The sequence below is a fragment of the Papio anubis genome, chromosome 6 (assembly GCF_008728515.1).
Source record: "Papio anubis isolate 15944 chromosome 6, Panubis1.0, whole genome shotgun sequence".
NCBI lineage: Eukaryota > Metazoa > Chordata > Mammalia > Primates > Cercopithecidae > Papio > Papio anubis.
In genome coordinates, this window is record NC_044981.1 from 135,423,952 (window position 1) to 135,446,677 (window position 22,726).

The 22,726-nt window shown below is 35.7% G+C and overlaps 2 protein-coding genes across 4 annotated transcripts in view; both read left to right on the forward strand.

Moving 5' to 3' along the window:
* Positions 1 to 6,387, forward strand: part of SOGA3 (SOGA family member 3) — a 72,811-nt gene extending 66,424 nt beyond the window's left edge. The window contains exons 8-9 of the mRNA XM_021937905.2: positions 1,871 to 2,125; positions 6,142 to 6,387. The gene's annotated coding sequence lies outside the window, so the exon portion shown is untranslated. The remainder of the gene's footprint in view (positions 1 to 1,870; positions 2,126 to 6,141) is intronic.
* The window catches only part of KIAA0408 (KIAA0408 ortholog), a 35,602-nt gene extending 20,175 nt beyond the window's left edge, over positions 1 to 15,427 (forward strand). For 2 of the 3 annotated variants that reach the window (XM_021937903.2, XM_031667454.1), the window contains 5 exons: positions 1,871 to 2,125; positions 6,142 to 6,504; positions 6,593 to 6,672; positions 8,770 to 10,102; positions 12,198 to 15,427. In XM_021937903.2, coding sequence (XP_021793595.2) covers positions 1,991 to 2,125; positions 6,142 to 6,504; positions 6,593 to 6,672; positions 8,770 to 10,102; positions 12,198 to 12,371 — 2,085 coding nt within the window. In that variant the 5' untranslated portion in view covers positions 1,871 to 1,990 and the 3' untranslated portion in view covers positions 12,372 to 15,427. The remainder of the gene's footprint in view (positions 1 to 1,870; positions 2,126 to 6,141; positions 6,505 to 6,592; positions 6,673 to 8,769; positions 10,103 to 12,197) is intronic. The other variant, XM_021937904.2, reaches the window with a different exon arrangement.
* The last annotated feature ends 7,299 nt before the right edge of the window (positions 15,428 to 22,726 follow it).

Genomic DNA, 22,726 nt, shown 5'->3' on the forward strand with positions numbered 1-22,726 from the left:
TAAAACATGGATTTATCATAGCTCCTCTTTTCCAGGTAGCTGGAAATTAGTCTGCATCCTTTTTTAGCTTCTTTGGTTAAATCTGCAGTTATGTCTTATTATCTCAGTGCACACCATTCTTCCTAAGAAATTACAGTGGCAAATACTTTCTAGTCAGCAAGGTAGTTTCACCACACAGTTAATTACATATGGTTTTAAAGCAGTCTGCTAGTTTCAAGACAAGTGAGACATGATAGCACCTTTAATAGCTAGATCTAAAATTATGTATTTTTTCTTGACTGAATTAATCATAATAGTACTATTGCCAAAGACATAGGAAAAAATTATCAAAGTATCTTTAGTAAATAGTTTGAGAGTAGAGTAACAATATAGATCCTTAAATTATTAGGGTGTTTTGAAGGCAGAACCCTGCATGTATAGCTAACATTTTTTATTCTTATTCTATTCTAATTCATTGATTGTGACTCAAAAAATCTATGTTCAAAACTGTTTACCACTCAGATATGTATGTTCACAACAGTCTGACAAAAATAAAATTAGTCTTCGATATTTATCTTACTTTTAGGATATGAAATATGCAGTTATCTTCTGTGAATACAAAATTGGCGCTTGCTGCTTGGGTATGTGGGCTTAATTTGGTAATGCCGGCACCCACAAAGCTATTGATTGTTGGGATCTTTGTCCATAATTAGCATTAGCTGCCACCAGTAAGTTATAGCATTTTGATAATGGCCTAGTGACTGAAGAGTTAGACATCTTATAGGCACAATTATCTTAAACAGAGATTCAAACGTTTTAAACATGTTTTTCTACCTCCTAAAAAGGCACATGACTTATTTAATACAAAAGTATTTTTAATTGAAGTCAAAATGAAATTTTGTAAAGCAAAAAATAGAAAACTTTCTTAAATTTCTCAAACTACTCTGCATTCAGTATGCCATTTAATCTTTTTAACAGTTCTATGACTATCCCCATTTTAATGCAAAAAACTAAATCTCAGAAATTTTAGACTTATACCAGAGTTACATAGCTGGTATTTTAAATTGTGACTTCAAACCTTAAATACACATCCCTGAAGGCTAGAAAATTAATTATTTCAGTCACTACTTAATGTAATAGAGGATTCCCTGAAAACTGAGCAAAATGTTTCCTTCAATTCTCTGTATTCGATATCCTAAGCAGTTTATAGTATATAGTCTATTCAAAGGAAAAGAGAGCATGGATAAATTTTAACATATATTTCACAGGATAGTTTTGGTGCTTCTAGATTTTCCTTGATGAAGTGACATAATGAATATACTTTTTATAATTTAGATTAGTTTCTGGATGATACATCAGTCCCAAGTTGACTACCAACTTTGGGGTCTTAATAAGTAACACAGTAATGACATTGGGCACAGGCTTGATCTCTGAACATAGAATTAAGACTGCAACCCAGCTCTGTTTCAGGAATTTAAGTCATAAGAGTATGGTTGCATCAGAACAGAAAGAATAATTTTATTGCAGCAGAATCTGTCACAGTCTGTAGAAGTGACCATACATTTGAATTATATACTTCCACTCTTAGATATTCATGAAAAAATCTACTTTTAGAGTAAGTGGTTAAAGGGATGATTATATCTCACATGTGCATTTAATCATCTTGTCCACTATAATTTTGCTGTCTGGTCTCAGAAAGGGAAAAAAACTTTGGACAATACTTTTTACTTTATTGACTGTGTTAGTTTCTTCTTAAGTAGACTGTTGTCATCTCTTTTCTTTTGAGTCCAATTTTCCTATAGTTTGTTTATGTGAATGGCTCGACAAAATGATAAATGTATTTCCAGAAAGCACATGGATTTGGAACTCTCTCTTGTTATGTTTATATTAGGCTTTATTTTAAAGGCAAGTGAGACTGCTTCAAATAAAACAACTTCAAGCTTCCAAGAAACGGTTAAGAGGAGGCAGAGAAGAGCAGAAACACTTCTTCACCGACACTTACACTGTTGCCATGGACCTACATAAGCAGTGGGAGAACACAGAGACTAACTGGCATAAGGAAAAGATGGAATTACTGGACCAATTTGACAATGAAAGAAAGGAATGGGAAAGTCAATGGAAGATTATGCAGAAGAAAATAGAAGAGGTACACTTTAATTTGTTGTGGATGTACTGTAATGTTTAAGTGCAGGATGAAAATTCTGTTGACTGTTTTGTATTGGAAACTCTTTTGTTTTCCTTATTCCACCTAAGAGGTGCATTTCTCAGTGATATTTACTAGAACAAAAATAGCATAATCTTATCCAGTGGCATTGTAAGGATTATTTTATATCACTGCATGAAAATTAAGCATTTGAAATGTCACTCTAAAATGTTTCAACTTATTATTTTCTGATGAGAGAGCTTTTTTATCAAAAGTGAGGTATGTATTTTGTATGAGTTTTCAAATACCAGGGCCAGGACTAAAATGCAAGAAAGATATACTTGGTGGGACATAGATTAGTAAAATTATAATTGGGCATTAGAACATAGATCTTTCCTAAGAAGATTTATGAGTAATGTCTATTAAAGGAAATTACATGTTAGATAGCTCAGTATAATCAAAAGGAGTATCATATATCAAACAGAAAATGGCAGTAGACATGAGATGTATTCTATTAAGGTGTGCACATTTAGTGGCATATTTATTGGAAAAGGGGTTATGAAAAATAACATGACTCTGACACAGTCATTTTGTTTCCGTTAACCCTCCCTCAGTCCTTTGACCCTTAAATATTTCCTTCAAGCATTTGCATTGATGTATATTCAAGCTTTTGCACCAACAGGAAACAATTTATGCTTATCTTGCTTTCTTTTGGTAGCATACATAGTATTGACTTTATATGGTTTTATGCACATTACCAAAGTTGTTACTTTAAGACTTCTTGACCTTTTTTGCAGGCAAAGTAAGTGCTTTATGTGTTTATAGTTCTGTCATGTTTCTTATTAACAGCCGTGTAATTGACTGTGAATAAAATATGAATTGGCACAGTAGGAAGAAAGCTGAAGAAAAGTAACTATTAAGCCCTTCCTCTAAAATAGAGCTGAGAAGGCAGGCATGTAGTATATGATTAGGGATTATAGGAGAATATATACTTCTTGTCCCTCTATAGTTTGGAAAATGTGTCTACTTGCTCCTTTAACCCCTCTACCCATACTCAGATTGGATCAACAAAGAGATTCCCTGGTCAAATCAGAATTCAAAACTCAAGTTCAGTCAGAAACTGACCCGTAGTCCTAGGTCATTGCCTCCCAAATGTTTGGGAAGTTCAGTTGGTAACAGTCTCAGACAATTCTAGCATCCAAGCAAAATAACTAAGGGATGCAGGATTAGTCTACCAATTTTTAAAGCCATGTAGTTAAAAGAAACTGCTGTCTGATTAAATTTATTACTGTCCAATAATGATTCTGACAATTCTATAGAGTTCATCTAAGGTAAATATTAGCCTTATCAATTAGCAGGCACGAAATATGTTTTAAACATCAAATTATACCTCATAGAGATAACATCTCTTTCTGTATCAGGGAGACAGAAAAGCTGTCATTTATTTTTTATCTTGGAGAGTAGCTGTACTGCTGTTTATATTTTGCTGCCTGTGCTATACAGCTCCATAGCTGGGAATTTGTTTAGATAATGTGCTTACCCCTAATGCCTACAGATGATGCTTTTCAATAAAGACTTGAATACCAGCACTGTGCTACCCTTACTAATATATATGCCAAACATGTATAAAAGGTACCTTCTTACAGGCTTCAAAGCTGGGGTAGAAAGATCAAGGAAAACAAGAGGAAAGTTTCTTCACATGTCACAGAGAATCAAGATAAATTTTTAAACTAAAATTAAGAAATCAACACTAGGAAAAATAATCTCATGCCACAAGCATAAAAGACTGTATTTGTTTAACATTTATCACAAAGTTCTATATGTTAAATCAGATGTAAATTATTAAGTCATGTACTACAGATTTGTAGATTCCCAGGTATGCACATATATCTTCAGTGATTTTAATATCTAATGAGAGGATATAGTATTGGCTATTAAAATGCTCATAGTTCACTGTTCAGCCACTATCCACAGTCATTGCATTTGCTATGGCAAAACCAAGGTGTTCATACTTGGATCATGTGAAATTTGAAATAATCCAGATAGAAATTCTGGATAGAACTTATAGACATCTGGGATTTTTTTTTTTTTTTTTTTTTTTCCCACACTGTAGTCTCCTGCCTGTATCCATTGGTAGAATAATCAGGTAACCATTGACAAGGGCTGAGTACCAAGTAACTTAGATTACTTTTGTACAAAATAGTTTTCCATCAGTAACATTGTTATTTGGTTATTCATACCTCACATAAGTCCGCAAGAAAATTTAAGATGGCATAAAATTAGGTATAATATAAAATATGCAAAAACAAAAATAGAAAGATGAGCTGAAGACAGGAGGAAGGATCGTATATGAAATGTACCAGTGAGTCTTTCTAGTAACTAACAAAAATTATCAGGTACATATACTTTCAAATTCAAATGATAAGGCAAACTTATTTCCCAGGAATAGCACATTTTTCCCTGGTTTTGCAACTAAAGCAATTTTGTTTTCACTCATGACTTCTCAAAAACAGGACAGTTTCACCAACAACATCCTTAAATTTAACATGTCACTTTTTAGCCCGGGCGCGGTGGCTCAAGCCTGTAATCCCAGCACTTTGGGAGGCCGAGATGGGCAGATCACGAGGTCAGGAGATCGAGACCATCCTGGCTAACCCGGTGAAACCCCGTCTCTACTAAAAAATGCAAAAAACTAGCCGGGCGAGGTGGCGGGTGCCTGTAGTCCCAGCTACTGGGGAGGCTGAGGCAGGAGAATGGCGTCAACCCAGGAGGCGGAGCTTGCAGTGAGCTGAGATCCGGCCACTGCACTCCAGCCTGGGCGACAGAGTGAGACTCCGTCTCAAAAAAAAAAAAAAAAAAGTACTTTTTAGGGTGGCTTCTTATAACCCTCAAGGTCAGCTCAAACCGTAATGCCCACAGAAGTTCAGTACAAATAATTTGGCAGGGACCAAACAATCGATTCATGGCTGCAGTTTGATGCTATCCTGATTTCATACAATAAATACTAATAAATTTATAAGCATAAGAAAAATAAATGCACCGTATATATTTCAGGCATCAACTCTAGTGCTTCTCTCAACTGAGTTACTGGTATTTATGAAGCAGCAATAAATCTGTTATATTACTTGAATAATACATGTAGTGTAGATATTGATTGTGGCTGTTAAATATAGAGTCATTTGCTTTGATAGTCATCTGACAGTCTTTTGAAGTTTGACAAGCTTTTACATGACTCAAGCCTAAAGAGAAAGCCATTTCTTTCCTCTGTTCAGAAGTGAACTGAATGAGTGTGTGCAGGTTTAACTAAGATCTCATAAAGAAGTCATCTGGGTTCTACTTTAATACAGACTAAAAGATGATCAAAGCCTTGCAGTTCTATTATATCACGTAAGGTTTTGTCATATTTGTTTTAATCTGGATGAGAAACTTTTTAAAAATGTGTATCACCTTGACATTTTTTAAAAATCTCAGTAATGTCTAACCCTCACCAATGTAATTGACCAACCAAAGGAAACATCTTTTGACTGACAAGTGACTATTTAAGGAACAGAGTAAGTTGACTTACTATATGAGATTGTCAAGCATTTAGACAATTAAATGTTAGTGTACAAGTGGGACCAGACGTTTGGAAACTATGGCTTGAATGTTAAATTCTTGCTTTTCTCTGAAAGCAATTATATAGTATGGCCAGTAATTGATTCAGGTCATTCTAATTTTGTGACAGTGTTTCTGTATTTATATACAAATACAGATTTATTTCATTTTTTGAATGATTGATTGCTAGTCAGAAAGAATTAGCATCCATGTGTTGCCCTAATAAAAGTAGCCTTTATGTTTCATCAAACTTGTTCCAGCTAATCCATATTTTAGAGGCACTATTTAGAGGCCGAAGCATTAATACCTAGGAAGTATATTTTAATATGGCAAAGAGAACTCAAAGTGGTTTGCTTAGTATCAAGAATATTAACAAAGTGAATTAAGGGAAAAGAAGTTTTAATTTTGTTTTCTTTTTCTTACAGCTTTGCCAGGAAGTAAAACTTCGGAGGGAAATCAATATGAATGAACGTGCTAAGATCATTGATCTTTACCATGAGAAGACCATTCCAGACAAAATGATAGAATCTTCCCCAAATTACCCCGATTTAGGACAATGTGAATTTATAAGGACAAATCACGAAGATGGTCTGAGAAAAGAAAATAAAACAGAGCAGAGCTTAGTCAGTGGAGGAAATCAAATGTGTAAGGAACAAAAAGCAACAAAAAAATCAGAAGTAGGGTTTTTGGATCCTCTGGCTACAGACAACCAAAAGGAATGTGAGGCCTGGCCTGTCCTGAGGACTTCTGAGGAAGAGAGTAAGAGCTGTTCTGGCGCCCTCAATACAGTAAGTAAGATGTGATTGGCCTAGAACTGTTTCTAAAGAAATATTTACATTTCAAAGTGCTAACGGGCTGTTGCTTATATGTGTAAAGGCTCTTGAAGAACTTGCGAAGGTTAGTGAAGAATTATGCAGCTTTCAAGAGGAAATTCGAAAGCGGTCTAACCATAGAAGGTAGGCTGGTACATATTATTATTTTAGATGGGTAAATAAAAAGAATATTGTTTTTAGTTAATGAATCCAAACTGCCTCCTCCTTACATGTAAGAATTAATGAGTTATTAAAATGTATTATCTAGGGTGGGAGATAGAAACTTTAATTTCTTTTTTTTTTTTTTGCTTGTTTTTGAGATGGAATCTTGCTCTGTCTCCCAGGCTGGAGAGCAGTGGTGTGATCTCAGCTCACTGCAGCCTCTGCCTCCCAGTTTCAAGCGATTCCCCTACCTCAGCCTCCCACGTAGCTGGGACTACAGGCAAAAACCACCATGCCTAGCTAGTTTTTTTGTATTTTTAATAGAGACGTGATTTCACCATGTTGGCCAGCATGGTCTCGAACTCCTGACCTCAAATAATCCCCTGCCTCAGCCTCCCAAAGTGCTGGGATTATAGGCGTGAGCCACCACACCAGGCCAGAAACTGTAATTGTCTATTTCTCTGTTCACTAATTCTTAAAGCAAATCTTCCAATTCCCTTTGTAATCTATTAGTAATACTTTACTGTTTTTGGTGTTTAATTAAGGAAGACCCTCTATAAAAAAATCAGTAAGTAACCTCTAAAGTAGTTCTTTCTCATTCTGAGCATTTGAGCAATGAGAGTGTGCAACTGGACTAATTCAATTAAACGTATCATTGAACGATGTCAGATTTAACAGTGTGGCATTTTGCTTATATAATCATGTTCTACTAAAATATTTAATGCTTAAGAGTACTTTATTTTACTTCAATTAGTATTTATATAATGGAGGCCTACATACTTTTCAGAACAACATAGTATAAATATGTACACATGTACACATGCCACAAAAAAATGCTGTTTCCATTTGGAAACAATATATACTTACAACAGTAAGTTTTAGCCAAATTAACAAAGACATTGGAATTCTCTACAAGTTAAGTAAAGATGGATTATTCTAGGATCAACATTTATCTGTCCTCATGGGGCAGTATGCTTCATTTAGAAAGCTACACAAATGCATTCCCTTATTTTTCATTAGTTGTTAGGAAGCTCAGAAAGAATTTTTGTGCTGACTTGCAGTAGATTTTTTTAGCCAGTCTTGTTTTAAACATAACTTTGTCCTCTATTTGCCCATTTAGTTTTGTTTCTATTCTCTGTTAATAGGTATTTATCCACATTTTATTGTAAGCTATACCATAATCTTTTATAATTTGAAGAGGTATAAATATGATTTATATTTATCAGTGTGATTAAGTTTGAATTGTGATATTTAGCTTATTTAATATAACCCAGAAAAGACTTAACAATTTTCTTTTACAAATCACACCTAATATAAAGTTCTTATTGTCACCCCATGGACTTTAGAACAAGGTTCAAGATATTTGTAATTCAGAGACATTACAATTTGGCATGACCTAATGTTTCTCTCATTTTTCATTATCCTCCCCACTCTGCTTTATAATTCATCCATATCAAAGTACTCATTTTCCTTCGAATAGCCATAGTATTTACTCCTTTTGCATTTTACTTTAATCCTATATGCTTTTTACTCAAGTCATCCAAAAAATTTTTACTTTTTTTTCAAGCCCAAATGACACTTTCCATTTGGAATTACTCATGCCTCATTGCACTTTTATTCAGATTTCTATCTGACTACTTAAAATGTTATTTCACATTCAAGGAGAAGAACTTGAGCTCACATTACATAATGAATAAGAATTCAGCAGGCAGAGAGGAGGTAAGGGAATGGCAAGATAAAAGCTACAGAAAGGGAAATGCCAGTAGCAGAAACCCAGGAGACTACATAGTTCAATCTCAGGGTAGGTGAAGTCTCAGGTAATAGTGAAAATGAGAGAGGAGTTTGGAAAGAGTTTGAGTCAGAGTATGTAGGGCATTGAATATAACACTGAAAGGTAGACTTCATTCTACCATAAAAGGACTTGAAGTTTTTAACTGGGAGATTTATATAAAAATGATGTATGAGGGAGTTGTGAATCCTTTTATTATAGCAGAAACTCATTGCTTTAGCCATGGTTGCTGTAGAGAGCTTATTGTAAATAAAGTTATAACTAATACACCATGTTTTATTGTTGTTTAGGATGAAGTCAGATTCTTTTCTCCAGGAAATGCCAAATGTAACTGATATACCTCATGGGGACCCCATGATCAACAATGACCCATGCATTCTTCCAAGTAGTTTAGAAAAAGAAAAACAGAAAAATAGGAAGAATCTGAGCTGTACCATTATGCTCCAGAGCAATTCTGCGAAAAAATGTGGAATTGATACAATCGATTTGAAAAGAAATGAAACTCCACCAGTTCCTCCTCCAAGAAGCACCTCTCGAAATATTCCCAGCTCAGATTCTGAACAAGCCTATGAAAGATGGAAGGAAAGGTTAGACCACAACAGCTGGGTGCCCCATGAGGGTCAAAGTGAAAGGAATTACAACCCTCACTTCCCTTTGAGACAACATGAGATGTCTATTTTGTATCCAAATGAAGGGAAAACTTTGAAAGATGGTATCATCTTTTCCTCTTTGGTACCAGAAGTCAAAATAGATAGCAAGCCTCCAAGTAATGAGGATGTTGGACTTAGCATGTGGTCATATGACATTGGGATAGGTGCAAAAAGGAGTCCCTCTACTTCATGGTTTCAGAAAACCTGCTCTACCCCCAGTAATCCAAAATATGAAATGGTGATCCCAGATCACCCTGCTAAATCTCATCCTGATCTTCATGTAAGTAATGACTGTAACTCCTCAGTGGCAGACAGCAGTAGCCCACTTAGAAACTTCAGCTGTGGCTTTGAAAGGACTACAAGGAACAAGAAGCTGGCAGCAAAGACTGATGAATTTAACAGAACTGTATTTAGAACAGATAGAAATTGTCAGGCAATACAGCAAAATCAAAGCTGCTCAAAATTATCAGAGGATCTCAAGCCCTGTGATACTTCATCTGCTCACACAGGTAGCATATCACAAAGTAATGATGTGTCTGGTATTTGGAAAACCAATGCCCACATGCCTGTGCCCATGGAAAATGTGCCTGATAATCCCACCAAGAAATCCACAACAGGCCTAGTAAGACAAATGCAGGGACACCTAAGTCCTCGCAGTTATCGGAATATGCTCCACGAGCATGACTGGAGACCGAGTAATTTGTCTGGCCGTCCAAGGTCAGCTGATCCCAGGTCAAATTATGGTGTTGTGGAAAAGCTGCTGAAAACCTACGAGACAGCAACAGAGTCTGCACTGCAAAATTCTACGTGCTTCCGGGATAACTGGACCAAATGTAATTCTGATGTCAGTGGTGGTGCCACATTAAGTCAGCATTTAGAAATGCTCCAAATGGAACAAGAGTTTCAGCAAAAGACAGCTGTGTGGGGGGGACAGGAAGTGAAGCAAGGAATAGATCGGAAAAAGATAACAGAGGTGAGAAAGCAAATAACATAATTTGGTAGCATCCATATTAGTAATGGCTCTGAATTCTGTTCATATGTGCCATTCATATAAACAGAATGGGGGCACAAGTTTTGGACACTTCTTAGCCTCTTGACCCTGTTTGTAAATAAATATAACTCAACATGAACCTTGAAGGTGTAGTTTTTAAGACTGAGAATAGTACATTGTAACTTTTGAAAAATTCTGAAATGTGATAACATAAATACAGTAAGTGGATTTAGGAAACTGAAGAAGATCAAATGTTTGTTCTTGAAAAAATATTCAGAATGGACATTTCTTGATTTGTAGAATTTCATTCTTTTAAAGGTTCTTTTTAAGTGTGTGGAAAATATTTTAAAAATCATTTTCACTTTTCAGTTATTAACTATGATTGGTTCAGTCATTCTCAGCATTTGACTCGTGTTCTTTCTCATAGGATTAGTCACATTAATATGAATATGAGAAATACACATCATTTAACAGTGCCTAATAGAGTCCTCTTATCTGTGGAACTAAAAGATAGTATATATAAATAAGGTTATTCTTATTTCTATGTATTCTTAGCATAGAAATTGACCAAAAAAACCCCACTCAAATGGACATTTTAAGTAGACTGTTATCTTTTTTGTTCCTGTCTATTTATGAGAGTTTAATATTCATCAGTTATAGGAGAAAAAGAAGTCGAAGAAATTGGTATTTACAAAGAAGAGTTATACAACACTCTCTTTTACTCATATAATGTTTAAGAACCTAACAAAAAGTTACGAGGTGACATATTGTTATTATTAACCAATACTTCAACACTCCTAGTTTCATAGAATGCAGTGGGTATGCAGCATGGTTTTAAACTATTGTGCAAGTTGCTTCCTTCTGGTGTAAAAACATTACTATGTGGATTTCAAATTCTGCAAAAATATCAGTTTTCTTCCATCTTATGAGAAATCTTGCCTGTCTTTATAAGGTGCAAAAAATATTCTGCTTTTGTATTTCTCTGCTTTTTAGTTGAGCCCATCAATGCCTGCAAGGTCCTGTAGCTAAAGATGGGAAATACATATATCTGTACGATAACCAAACAAAATTCTCATTAACTAACAAGAAATAATACTAAATGATTTCCCTTTTTGCATTCGTTGGGAGTTTGGCAGGGAGGTCCTCTACTCGAGATCCTTAGGAGCAGCTTTTGTTTTCGTTTTTTGTTCTTCCCCCTGTAGGAACAAATCTAAAAAATAGGTCTCCAAAAAGAAAAAGAAACTGCAGGTTACTGTCAGACCATGGCTAAAATAGTAAAAATAGGAGGCCATCCTCACTGCCTAGCTCATATGAAAGAGCACAGGCTTTGTGAGGTCTAAGAAGGGTCAATAAGAACCAAGTGTATAAAGTGTGTCATGGAAGCTTTGTACTTTCGTTTTAATTTTAAGGACCAAGGAAGGCTTTTTTTTCCATTAAAATAAAAGGAAAGAAGGAAGGAAATAAAAGAAAAAGAAGAAAAGTGAAGGAAAAGGTTCTCTCCCATCAGAACATGCCCAAGAGATAGGAATTTTGTATTAGTAATTAGAATGAAGATGTATTTAAAAGCATTTTAATGATAATTTTAAGGTTTTGATAGTGCCAGTGGAAAAAAGCATCAGATTAATCATTTGGTTTGTGTGCCTTTTGCTTACCACCTCTAAAAGTGTCAATAACTTGACATGAATGGTTTCTTCTATAAATTATCTTTTTATTTTTAAGTAACACTGTAACCTCCTCATCGCCCACTAAGAAACATCTGTATTTCCATGATATTCAAGTTACTTAACTTGAAATTTTAAATCCTGAGCTCATCATTAGTTCTACAAAGAGATTAACTGTATTAAAATTTGTCAGTGTGAGGAAAGGGACAAGATTATCAAATGGCATATTCTGTATTAAAAGTGAATTGCTTTAAAACATTCAAAACCACAAATATTAGACAAGTACCTTCTTTAGTTTTCAATACTTTTTCTTTCTTGTAAATTTACTAACAGACTAATTTTATAGTTGAGCTCATCATATATGAAGCCTATTGTTGGTAGCCAGAGAGTGAGGAATGTTTTCACTTGCGTCCTAGGAATCCATGTCAGTGAACACCTCACATGGAAAAGGATTTTCCCGACCTGCTAGACCAGCAAATCGTCGTCTCCCCTCCAGATGGGCATCCAGATCTCCATCTGCACCCCCTGCGTTGCGAAGATCTACCCACAACTATACCATTTCTCTGCGATCCGAAGCATCAATGGCTTAAGTCTTTGGCCTGGACTGCTATATTGCAGAAGTTCTAGTCCACTTGTCAAACAGAGCATTCTGAGCGTTTACAGGCAGACCTGTTCTCTTCCGACAAGCAATTTAAATCTTAACTTTCCATCAGTCTTCAGTGTTTTTAATCGAAGGAATAATTATCTTCCTGTATTTTGATTTCTTAGGTCAGAATTTTTTAATACCATCCTCATTAATTTTCCAATATGATATAAGTTGAAACAATGTACAATATTGTATATTCTTTCTTGCAAGTGGCAGAAAGTAAGGTTATGTGCATGGCCATGTGTTTGTAGGTGCATGTGTTGAAATAGGAAGTATCCTAGTATGTATTTAGATAGGAAAAACTTATGTGCTAGTGTTGACTTTGAAGTTATAACATGTATACCTATATATTCTTTGTGTTTATTTAAAAGTTTTGAAAATATACAGTACTGTTTATATTTTGTATACCTTTTAATAGGTATCCACTTAAGGCATTTGCAGTACAAATATTAATTAACCACTTCCTTGGCCCCCAGCTACATTGAAAAAGAAGAATTATGCACACATCTAACCTTGGTAGATTATGGCACACATAAAACCATATAAGGATAAAATAATACCATTGATATCCTTGTTTATTCTTTTTAAATAAAAATGTCACAAGTTTAATAGATCAGCCTTGTAAAGCAAGCATAAAATGTTCATAAAGTTTTATATATTATTTGGTAGTCTAGTATGGCTTTAACTGAATATTTGATCCTCAGAGACAGTATCATGAGACTGCATTATAAATGACATGACTAAATAATGAATTTATTTTGTCAGCCTCAGTGACAAACATTTCCTAAATGGAATGCAAAAAGAAACTGAATTATGTTGAATTTTAGTTTTTCTTAAAGTTGTGGTAAGCTTTTAGTTTAGCTGCTTTAACATGGAGTCATACATACTTAGAGGTAAGTCATTTATTATTTTCTTCTTTTTTCTAAACTTTTCCTTAAAATTAATAGATAACAAACTAATAATTTACTTTTTTACTAACAAGGAAGATCAGGAATAATATTTCCTTGAGAGCTGAATTATACTTCTCATAATTTGCTACAAAAAAAGGCTTAAACTAAACCTTGACATCCACAGTAGCATCAGGAATAGAAATGTATATTTTGGCTACAGTTTGCATACAGCGAACACATAAAATCTATATTGAAAACTGACAGAAATATGAATGTTGAGGGGCTTGGAATTCTAAATGGAAGATTTTAGAAGGAACTTTGCTCTCTACTATCACTATGTAAAACCAATTATGTTATGTTATTAGATATTAATTCTATTTAAGCTTTTCTTTTACTAAGAACTTCTTAGCCAAACGTATTCCAAGAGCCATCTCCTTATGATGTATTCGAACCATTTAGAGAAATTCACTTCGTTGTACCCCATGACCTGAGGTAAAGAAAATAATTTTCAAATTGCAGACTTCCTTGAAAGGCTCAAGACTGTAGCATGGTGATGTCTAGATTCATACTTTACTGCAAGGACAGTTTCGGAACTTAAATGGAATTAAAGATCTAGAGTGATTTGGATTGGATGATAACTAAGGTCTATAAATCTACGCTTTTAATTCTTATTTCCTTCAGGAAGATCCTTTTCCACAGGAGTATCAAAGAAAAGTAAACTAGACACCAAGTAATATCACTCTTATAATATGCTTTCCAGCTAGAGGGGAGAAAACACCAGGAAAGTGGAACCCTGGGTCATAAAATGACGGACGTGTTAGGAAAATGCTGTTGTGTGACAGTGGAGAGCCTGCCCAAGGACTGTGCAACCTATCTGTTCCTCTCCACCACTGTTTCCTAAGTAGTCTGGTATGATCTGTGTTTCCTTAGGATATTGAGGATCTCTTTTAAAAAATGAAATTTCTGATCTCACCCCATAATTACTAAAGCAAAATTTCCAGGGGTAGGAATGGGGACTCCAGAGCCATTAATAAAATAAAACAAAACAAAGCAAAATATTGATGATCAGGCAGATTTGAAAACAGTGACATTGATTGATCTCTGAATGGATGGATGCCCTTGAATGATCACTTTTCTTCCTAGGACTTGCCTTTGTTGTCTGTAAATTAGAATGGCTATACTTTCAGGCTTCACAATTTTAAGCCACTTTTTTCTACTAACAGTTGAATGAACCAGTGGGACACATTTTAACATCTTTTTATGTTGACTAAAGTTATAGTTAGAGCTGAGGAAAAAAAAATAGCATCTAGTCCAACTCGTTGATTGTAAAACTGAATTAAGATCATTTGAATGTTCTGTTTTCTCTTTTTAAATATTTTATAATTTTTAAATAGAAAAACCTGTTGGGTAAATGGAAATAATCTTTGAAAATATTTTTTGATGTTTTGTGATTTTTAACTGGTAACTTTCTACTTTAGGTGGGCATTTTCTTCCCTAGAATATACCCTTTATTATGCTATCATTGCTAGATTTAAAGGGGCTTCTAAGCATTTCTGGAAATATTTGATTTAAAAACATATATTAATAGATGTTTTCCCTAGCAGACTTTTGGAGCAAAAATATTATTTTAGTTCAGCAGAGGATTACTGATATTATGGGCTGATCTCAGAAAGGAATAAGAATGAGGCAGAGAGGAGTACTTGAGTTTCTGTGTGTGTTTGTGTGTGTGTGCGAGTGTGTGTTTGTGTTTGTGTGTCACATAAGTTCTCCATATTGCCTTATGTCCCAAAGCCAAATATAAAAATATAAATGATGCTTTGTGTAATTCATTTTATCAAAAATTACCCATAACTTTCATTTGTTTTTATATTGACAATGAAGATGATAATATTTCATTTTGCAGATGTGGCCATAAAATATTATTTATTTCTACATAGGTGATTTTACCAGATTTAGTTATCTTGAGAAAACATCTGGACTTCAAAGAGTTTCTGCTTCCCTACAAAGATCTTTAAAATTATTTTTAGGCACATTTGTGATAAACAATTACTTGATATTGAAATCTCCTTCAGCTATTAGAAGCTATCAAATAAAGTAGGCGTAAAAACAACTGTCTGTGGCATTTGTATACATCGAGAACATTTTTCTTTCCCTCCTTTTCTGCAGTGAACTCCAGTAAAGTTGAGCATGTTATGAAATCTAAACTCAAATATGTACACAGTTCACTCTAACCTCTTCCAAAAGATCTCTAGATAGTAGAATTGAAGCCAAATCTGCCTGACTTCCCAGACAGATTCAGGGGCTGGGAAGAGCACTACATCAAGGACTCCAGGGTGGACGGCGCTCAAAGGTCAGACACACAGTCTGTCCTCAAGGAGATCTCTTCCTAAAACAGCAGAGACCTGACTCTGCAGAGGCCAGGGTAGAAATAAAGAGTTTAGGGGGAAAAAAAAAATGGCAAATGCAAGATCCAAGATCAAGAATCCCGGTCCTGGGGACCAGCATGTAGGAAAAGAAATACAGCCTGAGGTATGGAGGCAGGCCCATTGGAAATAGGAATTGAGAGGTCTTTACCAGCACATCACATCTTTACTAAAGTTGGAACCTAAAAAGACTACAATGGCAAATGAGGACCCTCTTGTAGGCAACTAGGAGAGTAATCACCACTAAGCTGAAATAAATGGAGGCTCCATGCAGCTTGAGCCCTCATCTGGGATATTTTCAGGAAAAAAAATTATAGGAAACCATCAGAGGCCTCCTGTGAGAGACTGGAAAAGATACAAAGATGATGAGGTGGGGACTGATTCTCTCTTTTCTCTCCACTTTCCATTTATTGTCATTTTCTTGTGACTCTATCCCCAGAACCTAAAACTTTACCTGATAATATAATAAAAATAAACCATCTATACTTTCATATAATTGACAATAAAAACAAAAATTAGAAAATATATTTTTCTTCAATTAAAATCAAAAATAGGCACATAATTAAAGAGTAGGACGATTTTTATATCTTATAAAATTACTCAAAATTGCCATTATAAATATGAAGTAGATTAGCATAGGGAACACCTGTACTGCATTGGTAACAATAAATACAGTCTCATGGAGAAAGAAATGCCATGTGAGTATAAGTAAAGGCAGTGAAATGGAATCGACCTATCCTGAGCTCCAGCTACAGGTGGGGTGATGGGCTGCATGCACCACAGGAAAAGGAACCCCAATAGCAAGAATATCCAGTGTTGACCCACTATTGTCCAGTGAGAAAGACCAGGCTCTGAGAACACAAACTTTCTGCCACACAGCTACTTCCTTCTGTTGTGGGAACAGGAGATGCCTCCAGATGGATCTGTGCCAGACAGATATCCCTGGAGGTCAGGTCACCCAATTCTATCGACTGACTTCTTTCACACTCATCCTAAGAGCCTTCTGATTTTCAGATTAACTACCTAGGTCCTTAGAGAAATTAAAGAGGATCTAAATCAGTGTTTCTTGACTGTTTCCAGAAAGTTTTTTCTAACTGGAGAGAAAAATAGTCCTCCAAAGGTCTCTGATAGTATCTAAAGCAGCCCATTGTTAAGAGAAAATTCTTTAACTTTGAAGGGTTTTAACTTGAAAATGTTTATTAACAAACCAGGATTCTATCTGCTTCTTTCACTGATTATGCCAAGCACTTAGAAAAATGCCAGCAGAGATTACGTTGAATGAATTAAGATTTCAGCCAGGCACGGTGGCTTACCTCTGTAATCTGAGCACTTTGGAAGGCAGAGGTGGGTGGATCACCTGAGGTCAGGAGTTAGAGACCAGCCTGGCCAAAATGCTGAATCCCCATCTCTGCTAAAAATACAAAAATTAGCCAAGTGTGGTGGCACACACCTGTAATCTCAGCTACTCGGAAGGTTGAGGCATGAGAATCACTTGAACCCAGGAGAGGGAGGTTGCAGTGAGCTGAGATCGTGCCACTGCATTCCAGCCTGAAACTGTCTTAAAAAAAAAAAAAAAAAATTAACAAGATTTCTTTTTTTCTTTTTAACTTTTGTTTGCATGTATTTTATTTTTTTATTCTCACACCATAAGTTTTTGTTGCTACAGTTTCTTCTGGGATATCTTTTTCTCCAGTGGATCCTCCTCTTCTGGTTTAGGAACAATCTGTTTCTTTTATGTAAGGATCATCTCAGTGTGGCAGGGGAATTAATGCATGGATTTAATCAGACCATGAGCTCTGTAAGTCCAACGGTGCACCCTGAGTGCTTTGTTCACGTGGATATGCTCGATGACCAGAGAATCTCTGCTACAACCGTAGGTTCACTTAGCATAACTCTGCATTTTAAAGCATGTGCAGCAAAAATTCAGCACTCTTTTTGGACCACTGACCCTGTGTCCAACCCCACTGTTTGTCCTGGACACAGCTATCAACTCCATCCTTGTAACATCAGAATAGTGAACACTGTTTCTATAAAGTGATATATTTAGTGGCTTTTTATATGAGCATACCCTTGATGGCCTGGCCAGACTCATGAGTGTTCTTAAAATGAACACAAAGATTTGAACCTCTTGGTTTGCATGATTTTGTAGAGTTTTCTGGGTCAAGTGAATAACAAACCATTTTCATAGATCACCTCAGGCCACTTAGGAGAAGAGTGAATTAATGAAATTTTTAAATATTTTAATTACTTGTTATCAGCAAAAAAAAAAATGTTTTTCTTCTCTGACTCTTCATTTAGTCATAGCTGGATTAAGAGTGCAGGATTTTTGCTCCACTAAATTTATTTATTTCAAAACTTGAGCTGACCTGAATATATATGGTACAGTAATTTCTGTTCTGGTGTCAGCATATTTTCAGAACCTGAATCCACTGAAAAATGAGCACACAAATTGAAACTGTTTTCTTGTTGTTTTGAAATTTTTATAATATAATCACTAAGACAAGATGACCAGAATACTATTAAAGAGATAGCACACTGTAATATTTCAGATGACTGCTGGTAGAAATTCTGTTATTTAACAGAATTAAATAAGAATTAAAGATTTTAATCTTGTTAAATATTTATTTAATATTTATTAATAATAAAATAATATGAATTTTATTATTAAATTAATAACAAAAGGCTAAAGGACTTGCAATATGTGAAATATAAGGCTGTCTCTTCTATTGTCTTAGGAAAACAATAGTTGAAGGGCCTTTTTGAAGGAGGAAAAATAACAAATTACATAGACTTTAATTTTGTGTAGTTGAATTATGTGTTCAAAATTTTATTGTTGATAAAAACTCTTCACAGCTCTCACACTTTAATTCTGTTGCAATCTTATTGCACAGAATTAAAAGTGAAATGTAATTCACTAATGAAAACTTTCACAATTTCACTTTCACAGAGAAGTTACCCTTAAAATGTCTTGGCTGAGTAAGTCAACTTTGAGAACCAGTTTATCATTAGGCAAAACAATAATTAGGCATTTTAACCTATGTTTTAGGCATTGTTATGGAAAGTTTTTAGTTCTCCACTTTAAAAAGAGTAATTCCAATAATTGAAAATCTGATCAGTATTTTTCTCTGCCTAAACCAGCAAATACATATGTCAAAGAGCAAGTTTTCAAACTTATCTCCCATTTCTTTCTTTCTTTTTTCTTTCTTTCTTTCTTTCTTTCTTTCTTTTTTTTTTTTTTTTTTTTTGAGACAGAGTCTTGCTCTGTTGCCCGGGCTGGAGTGCAGTGGCCGGATTTCAGTTCACTGCAACCTCCACCTCCCAGGTTCAAGCGATTCTCCCACCTCAGCCTCCTGAATAACTGGGATTACAGGCTCCCACCACCACATCTGGCTAATTTTTTGTATTTTTAGTAGAGACGGGGTTTCACCGTGTCGGCCAGGTTGGTCCTGAACTTCTGACCTCAAGTGATCCACCCGCCTCAGCCTCCCAAAGTGCTGGGATTACAGGCATGAGCCACCATGCCTGGCCTCATCTCCCATTTCCTTATGGATTAATCTAAAAAGATAAGCATCTAAATTTTTTTTCTACTAATGTTAAACGAAATCCAGCATTTCTTTCCAGCTCAGTAAAGCACAAAGAAAACCAAGAGACGTTCGTGACCAGCCTAACTAACATGGTGAAACACAGTCTCTACCAAAAATACAAAAATTAGCCAGGCGTAGTTAGTGGTGGGTGCCTGTAATCCCAGCTACTTGGGAGGCTAAGGCAGGAGAATCACTTGAACCTGGGAGGTGGAGGTTGCAGTGAGCCGAGATCATGCCATTGCACTCCAGCCTGGGCAACAGAGCAAGACTCCGTCTCAAAAAAAAAAAAAAAAAAAAGAAATAAAGAAAGAAAAAAGAAAAAAACAAGAAAACCAAGAGACAAACTCTTTGAGAGGAGATATTATTAGTGAGTGACTGCAGAGCTGCTGACTCATGCAGGATACAGAAATGCCACCTTTCCTGCCAATGTCAGCATCACAGATTTGTTTCCATCATACACCCATCTATATGCGTTATTACATTCATTTTTTAAATCTCATTTATCTTTAAAAAATGATTTTTACCAGTTATATCAGTATAAATTATCACTTTAAAATTAGTGGACAAAGATCAATAACTACATTCCTAAATTATTTGTGTCCATTATTTCCAATGTAAAATAAATACCAAGGTGATTCTTCTCTCAGCCAGTCATTCCAGGTTATCCTTCTTCAATGTTAGAATTGTTTCATTGGGTATCATTTAATAAGTATGGCTTTTTCAGTTTACCCGTTTATTTTTTATTTATTTATTTATTTATTTTTTATTTTTTTGAGACAGAGTCTAGCTCTGTTGCCCAGGCTGGAGTGCAGTGGCACGGTCTCTGCTCACTGCAAGCTCTGCCTCCCGCCATTCTCCTGCCTCAGCCTCCGGAGTAGCTGGGACTACAGGCACTCGCCACCACGCCCAGCTAATTTTTTTTTTTTTTTTTTTTTTTGTATTTTTAGTAGAGACGGGTTTTCATCATGTTAGCCAGGATGGTCTCAATCTCCTGACCTCGTGATCTGCCTCTTCCTGGCCTCCCAAAGTGCTGGGATACAGGCGTGAGCCACCACACCCGGCCTTTACCAGTTTATTGTTAAGCTTCACACAAGTTTGACCTTAACTTCAGTGTGGAATTTACCAAGTTTTTGTTTGATTGGGGTTTGTTATTGTTGTTACTGTAAATAGATTTTAAGTTAATTATCAAGTAATTTTGGCTTTTCAATTGTGGTTTTCATTCCTAGCGAATATTTTTTTCTTTTGTTAATACAATGTTTTCTGGTTGTTTGAATAGTTTATTTTTATGTTACCTACAAAAAAAAATGAAGATTTATATAATTATTCTCAGGATTTTATCCACTGAAAGATATAAAGGATCAAACCTTTGGCAGTTACACAATATTAAAGCTGTTTTAAATATGCCTCTCAGTATATCTACTATTTTTAGATGGCATCCACCTTCTACCAGTAGTAAAGAGAATTGTCTGTGACATTTTTCACCATCAATTTCTTTGGGAAAGCCTCATCTCTCCAATCTTTGCAGATTTCTGATTGTACTGAAATTTTTAAATTATCTTTCCTATTTTACCCAATATCAAATTTATGATCCAAACTTTCTGTATTAAATCACAATATGTGTTTCCCATTGGAAATATAATTTTAACATTATTACACTTTTAAATGTATAAATGGAAAAAAATGGTAACTATACACACAAAGCAGAATATTTAGTGGGTGACAAGGGTGATACTTATCTGCTATTAGTAAGAAGTAGAACTAATGGGAATCACATGCTTCTAAACAAAGTATACAATGAGAGTAACTTAGAAACGTTTAAGCTCCATTTTGGAATCCATGACTTCTGGAGGGGTGTAATCTAAAACAGTGATTCCTGCAGTAGGAAAATAATTTATCAAAACACTGGCTGTATGGGTCTCTGAGTTTACACGAAGACATCACAATTTTCAGCTCTTTTACTTTGGTGGCCAGTGCCATGAGCAACCTCAGCACATGCTGTTCTTCCCCTAGTAGCTTGCCCACATCAACTGTTAGGAAGTGCAAGGTTAATGCCACTTTATTCTCCAAGCACAGAAGTGCCAAATTTTCTAATCAGCAATTGCACATAAAAATTTATGCTTTCCGCCTGTAATCGCAGCACTTTGGGAGGCCAAGGCAGGTGGATCAGGAGGTCAGGAGATCGAGACCATCCTGGCTAACACGGTGAAACCCCGTCTCTACTAAAAATACAGAAAAAATTAGCCGGGCTTGGTGGCGGGCGCCTGTAGTCCCGGCTACTCGGGAGGCTGAGGCAGGAGAATGGCGTGAACCCGGGGGGCGGAGCTTGCAGTGAGCCGTGATGGCGCCACTGCACTCCAGCCTAGGGGACAGAGCAAGACTCCGTCTCAAAAAAAAAAAAAAAAAAAAAATGCTTTCCAGGCTTAAATAAAAACAACACAATATTCACCAACAAAGAAAATAAAATTTTCTTAGGTTCATTGAGTTGGCATATACCAAACACATTTTTTAAACTTTTTGTTGTGAACTGAGAATAAACTCATGAGAGGTTGTAAAACTGGGAAAGTCCCATGCAACCTTCACTCAGCTTCCTTTGATGATGACATCTTTTATCAGTGTAGTAAAAAATCAAAACTGGGAAATAAACATTAACACATTAGTGTTTAAAAATCTGCATTCATTGTGTGTGTGTGCATGTGTGTGTGTTTCTATGCTCCCTTTTCCATGTACAAATTTGTGTAATCGCCACTATAGTCAAAATACAGATTTGTTGAGCATCACAAAAGAACTCCCTTCTACTACCTCTTTGTGTCTCCTCTTCCCCACTAGTTCCTGTGCTCTGGCCAGACAGCCACTGATCTGGTCACCATCTCCGTAGTTTTGTCTTTTTGAGGGTATTATGTGAATGGAACCATACAGTATGTAATATTTTGAAATTAACTTTTTTCAGTAACCAAAATGCCCTTGGAGTTCATTCAGATTATTTCATAGTATCAATAGTTCATTACTTTTTATTGCTGAGTAGTATTCTATTGTATGGATGTACCAGAATTTTTCAACCATATACTCATTTAAAGACATTTGTGTAATTTCCAGTATTTTACTATATAAACTGTTCTTAACATTCAAATAAATGTGTGAGGCCGGGCACGGTGGCTCAAGCCTGTAATCCCAGCACTTTGGGAGGCCGAGACGGGCGGATCACAAGGTCAGGAGATCGAGACCATTCTGGCTAACACGGTGAAACCCCATCTCTACTAAAAAAATACAAAAAAAAACTAGCCGGGCGTGGTGGCCGCGCCTGTAGTCCCAGCTACTTGGGAGGCTGAGGCAGGAGACTGGCGTGAACCCGGGAGGCAGAGCTTGCAGTGAGCTGAGATCCGGCCACTGCACTCCAGCCTGGGC